The sequence below is a fragment of the Dufourea novaeangliae genome, unplaced genomic scaffold (assembly GCF_001272555.1).
Source record: "Dufourea novaeangliae isolate 0120121106 unplaced genomic scaffold, ASM127255v1 scaffold282, whole genome shotgun sequence".
In the NCBI taxonomy this organism is placed as follows: domain Eukaryota; kingdom Metazoa; phylum Arthropoda; class Insecta; order Hymenoptera; family Halictidae; genus Dufourea; species Dufourea novaeangliae.
Window position 1 is genome coordinate 49,774 of NW_015374161.1, and position 4,585 is coordinate 54,358.

The 4,585-nt window shown below is 29.8% G+C and overlaps 2 protein-coding genes across 5 annotated transcripts; one reads left to right on the forward strand and one right to left on the reverse strand.

Annotated features, from left to right (window-relative positions):
- Window positions 1-410: 410 nt before the first annotated feature.
- On the forward strand, window positions 411-2,172 carry LOC107192006 (protein FAM162A-like). 3 transcript variants are annotated; one of them, XM_015581179.1, is made up of 4 exons: window positions 411-522; window positions 1,223-1,365; window positions 1,442-1,535; window positions 1,700-2,172. In XM_015581179.1, exons 1-4 carry the CDS (start codon window positions 425-427, stop codon window positions 1,935-1,937), a joined length of 573 nt encoding a protein of 190 aa, XP_015436665.1. In that variant the 5' UTR covers window positions 411-424; the 3' UTR covers window positions 1,938-2,172. The 3 variants fall into 3 exon arrangements, with proteins under 3 accessions (XP_015436665.1, XP_015436667.1, XP_015436666.1); XM_015581181.1 differs by lacking the exon at window positions 411-522 and adding an exon at window positions 549-559 and having other exon boundaries at window positions 1,700-2,169; XM_015581180.1 differs by lacking the exon at window positions 411-522 and adding an exon at window positions 681-690 and having other exon boundaries at window positions 1,700-2,168.
- Window positions 2,173-2,432: 260 nt separating this feature from the next.
- LOC107192007 (coiled-coil domain-containing protein 58) lies at window positions 2,433-3,494 on the reverse strand. Of its 2 annotated transcripts, none has more exons than XM_015581182.1 (2): window positions 3,415-3,494; window positions 2,433-2,937 (listed from the first exon to the last, which is right to left on the reverse strand). In XM_015581182.1, the coding sequence occupies exons 1-2, from the start codon at window positions 3,457-3,459 to the stop codon at window positions 2,551-2,553; spliced, it is 432 nt and encodes a 143-aa protein (XP_015436668.1). In that variant the 5' UTR covers window positions 3,460-3,494; the 3' UTR covers window positions 2,433-2,550. The 2 variants fall into 2 exon arrangements, with proteins under 2 accessions (XP_015436668.1, XP_015436669.1); XM_015581183.1 differs by lacking the exon at window positions 3,415-3,494 and adding an exon at window positions 3,301-3,366.
- Between the last annotated feature and the right edge of the window lie 1,091 nt (window positions 3,495-4,585).

The window sequence follows — 4,585 nt, forward strand, 5'->3', positions numbered from 1 at the left end:
ACATAATCCGTTGTGTAGAAGTTTCGAACAAATTGCCAGCAATAAATGACAAAAGTTGTTTAACAAACCATAGCTACCTGTTTCCGCATTTGACTTGGGTTTTGCAGGCAACGGCAGCTGAGAAAATAGTAAAGCAAATTGGCAAAAAGACTTGCAACACGACCTATGTCAAATTGAGGGCAAAACCAGAACAAGGTTTGCGTAAGTCAATTTGCTGCATATGTTGTTGGCAATTTGCTGCCTATGTTGCTGCCAATGCGCGCGCAAGTTGTTTATAGCAAATTTTGCATCAAAGTTGTAGCCATAACTTTATAACAGGCATTGGACAAAATTTAGCTTGGCAGTTTGGCTGACTGGGTACATAGAAACAAAATTGCAGACTTAAGATTACCAGAGTTTCGCAACTGGTCTTCGTGAGAACTATATGAGCATCAGAACGCAATGTTTTCGTTTAGTAGTGGCTCAGGTTGAGACGGGGAGTAGTTGTTATCAAATATTGATTATTTTGCTAAATTATAGGAAGTAAGTGATTATCTTGAGCATAGTACTTACTGATTAGGTACTTGATTGATTAAATTGCATCAGAATGAGAAGCATAATCCATATGTATAGTGGAGAAAAGTATAATGCAATGTAACCATAAAAAGAAATGTCAGTTGAAAGATATCCGTGTAACATTGACACGGCAAGGTTAATGCGTGTATTACATATATTTATATTTCGTAATATTCCATTATATATGTAATTTATGTATAGAAACATAACCTATTGTAATTCTGCAACTGAGTGTTTAATGAAAAATATTTACCATGAAAATAATTTATATATGTTTATAAAGTTATAATTTTATGAAACTTAAAAATTGTAATAATTTCGAGATTGCGATTTGTATTATTTATAGAAACAGTTGAGATAATTTAAAATAAATTGATTTAAAGCACAGTAATTTAGAAAATGATATTTAAATATCTTGTGGGATTGATATTGTGTATGATGTACATGAGCATTATTTATTAAAAGAAACGAGTAACATCAATATATTTGAAATTATTTCAATTTTTTGAATGAATATAAACAAATAATATTTATAATTTGAAGTTTTTTATACTATTCTTAATGGTAACACAAATTGTAATATTATTTAAACAACATATTTGGATAACAAAAATTCATTTACATGTTGATAATTGAGATATTTTAACTTAAAAACTATTGTTTGTAGCATGCTTTGTGCAAGGTTTATAAGGCAATTTAAGTTGCCAATAATTAGACGATTAAATTCTAATTCTATGAAGGACAATAAACCTGTAAATAACAACAAAACATCAGAACCTATTCCTGAACAACTTGAGGAATCTGTTATAGGTAAAATATAATTTATGTAATACTTGTAGAGTCAATGAAGTGTACAAAAAAATATCTCTTATTCTGTATATTCAAGGAACACAGATGCACTATGTGACTAATTTTGATAGACGAGTACTAGTATGGATGAAACGTTATCCCAGTATGGATCAAGTTCCACGGAGAGTAGCGTAAGTATATTGGCATTTGCAACTTAGTATTATAACTCTTTTATAGATTATAGTTACTAATCTTTTATTTGACATTATAACTAAAAGAAATTGTACTTTCTATACGTACTTATGCTTATGGATTATACATTTATATTTTTATTTTGTAAGTTATTGTTCCATAGATGGAGTACTATGCAACAGGCAAATACACGGGCAAGAATTCGTATATGCAATTATATGATAGTGGTAGTAATAATTGGTTTCATAATATCTTGTATGAGTGGAAAAAAGGAAGCAGCAGGTGGAAGACATATAATATCGGACAGAATGAATTGGTATAACGAAGTAAGAGAAAAGGGAAGAATTGAAAGGGAAGCTAAGGCTGCAGCTGAAGCTGCTGAAGCTGCTGCAAAAACATGAAGCAGTATGAATACATATATGTCTTTCAATAAGTATGACCCATTTGTTATGGATGTAGAATAATATAATTTCATAACAGTGATAAAAATACTGTCTTGAAAGCTTTATAATTCAATTTAGTCTAACATTATAGTATTTTTGAAACAGCAATAGTACTTTTGGTTATGTATTTTTGTAAAATTTGTTTAACATTAGTATACATACAATACAAATTGTATAGCAATGTAAAATTTTAGGAAACACTCTACAATGTGTAATTATTTAATAAATTGTATATGTACATGAAACATTTGTGTCATTATTCTGACTTACACATATATAGGTTCTTGGTAGGTTGACAACAATCTTAATAGTTTTTAGAAAAGTGGTTAAAAATTAGTTCAATGGTACTTTTAAGAAATAAAAAATGCACATGAATATTATGTTAGAAATGTTTTAATTAACTATATTTATAATTAATGTTTCTAATTACATTTTATTGTGATTTCTGTCAGGTTATAATAATCGACACAGCTTGAAATGCAGTTAGGATTATAACCATGTAAATATGGTATAACTATGTAAATAATTGCGCACTCTGAATAATATTTATGGAATCCATAGTAATAGAATATTATGGATCTATAATTGATGGTTTATAAAAACTCCGGCACCTTTCATAGTATACTTGGTTTGTACGATTCTTTACAACATCTTCTACACTTAATTCTGATTGCAATAGTCTCATAGTATTTTGTTCTTTTCGTAACGTTTTAAGAAGCTGAGGACTATTATCACCATTATCTCGTTGGTTTCTTAATTGCTTTACTTTTTCTTTTGAGGCACTTAAACATCTTGAAATAGCCTGTTCTCTTTTTCTATGACCTGTCTGAATTTGTTCAAATAAATCCTTACATTTGGCAGAAGGGTCCATTTGACTTTTAAAAGATTCTGTTGGAATTGTTGTATTCAACATATATATAATTTTGTCATCAAGTTGTCGCATTTTCTGCAATGCATCCTGAAACAAGAAGGTATTATACTTAAATAATTCAAATGGTTCTTAGGAAATATTTTAACAAAAAAAAGAATAATTGATTACTTGAATAGTTTAAATAATTTCTAACCCTATCATTTATAAAGCAAGAACAGAAACATATCTCAGTGTCCAAGACATATCAGTAAATGCATAAGTTATTATATATAGTAACCTAACCTCAACAGAAGTGTATAAATTCGTTTTTAGAATATAGGTACTAAATGAAAATATTAAATTGAACACTTTTTTAAATCAATTTACAAATGGTTTTATTATCAAAACAATTTTCAAAGTGTGAAATATACAAATTATCATATAACCTTAATTACAGTGAAAGTATATTACCATAATACTATACAAATTTAGAGTATGACATAAAAAGTATTCATTTCAGTAATATAATTACACCTGATAAAAGTCAGATTTAATACACTTCACTTTCATTTATAATAAAAATACCTGAAACTCTAAAAAGTCGCCGCATGCAACACTCATAGCTGCCATACTTGTTAGTTAAGTATGTTGTTGCATATTCGCAACTGGTAATATTTAGAATCAAGCGCCATCTGTTCAGAATTTTAGGAATAAGTACATGTAACTACACTGTCATCTGTAGGCGCAGATTCAAATTAGGCGCGGCAAATATGAATTGTACAACAGCGTAACTGAGGCAATGAATCAGAGTATTAAATAACTAATTATTGATTAAATGTCAAAATGATAACATTGATGACTAGACATTACTCGTATTTGATATTTACTTTTGGTTGTCATGAGAAAACATTGCCAAGGTATTAAATACGCTCGTTCCCCGTAATGATTAGACCCAATAAGATTAAAGTAAAACTATACTGGGCGCCAAAATTAAAGCATCACTAAAATTTGCCGAAAATATTGGTCATTTTCAGATGCCTATATCTTCGCGAAAAATAGCTATAAAAAATATTGTGACAGAGCGTTTTGTAGCCCGAAGTTTCTAGTTTTTGAATCGGGAATTTAAAAATTATTTTTATGTAATTTGTTCCTTTTTTTTAAAAGATGAAGCGCAGTAAGCGAATGTTAAAAAATGTTGGTCAAGTTTGAGAGGATGCATGGGCCAAATGAAATTTTTTCTGGTAATTCCAATGGAAAACTTTTAAAAAGCAAACATTTCTCTTTAATTTCGTTTTTTTAATTTTGTTGTACAGTTTTTATTGGCCGAGTTATTCGTCATCATATGAGAAAAGGTACTTTCCACTTTGACCGCCTGTAACTTGCGAACGCATGATCGTATAGAAAATTCCAGAAGTGATTTGGAAAGCTGAGAGATTTCTCTTTAAAGACCTTTAGTTGCCAATTTGTTGAAATTTTTTTTCGTCGTCTACAGTCCATTTCAAAATAACGTAAAATATTGCATAATTACCATTTTTCACAAAACACGATGCCATTTTAACAAAAATTGTGGAATCTTCCAGGTGTCTACGTTTTTTTAAAGTTAAAAGTACACGTAACCCCTGTACCAAAGGCCGCATTGATCAGATTTTGTTTACCCTGTGCCCTCGATAGTGAAACTTGCGATACAGTCTGGAAAATTGGTGAATGACTCTTTTGCGGCACGTTTCCTCTTTAAAACGATTTCGCAGCGTTTGAA

Coding starts and splice junctions, on each gene's coding strand:
- LOC107192006 (XM_015581179.1), top strand. CDS start 425: ATGAGCATCAGAACGCAATGTTTTCGTTTAGTAGTGGCTCAGGTTGAG. Junction 523..1,222: donor ATTTTGCTAAATTATAGGAA/GTAAGTGATTAT, acceptor TATTGTTTGTAG/CATGCTTTGTGCAAGGTTTA. Junction 1,536..1,699: donor CAAGTTCCACGGAGAGTAGC/GTAAGTATATTG, acceptor ATTGTTCCATAG/ATGGAGTACTATGCAACAGG.
- LOC107192007 (XM_015581182.1), bottom strand. CDS start 3,459: ATGGCAGCTATGAGTGTTGCATGCGGCGACTTTTTAGAGTTTCAG. Junction 2,938..3,414: donor GCGACTTTTTAGAGTTTCAG/GTATTTTTATTA, acceptor TTCTTGTTTCAG/GATGCATTGCAGAAAATGCG.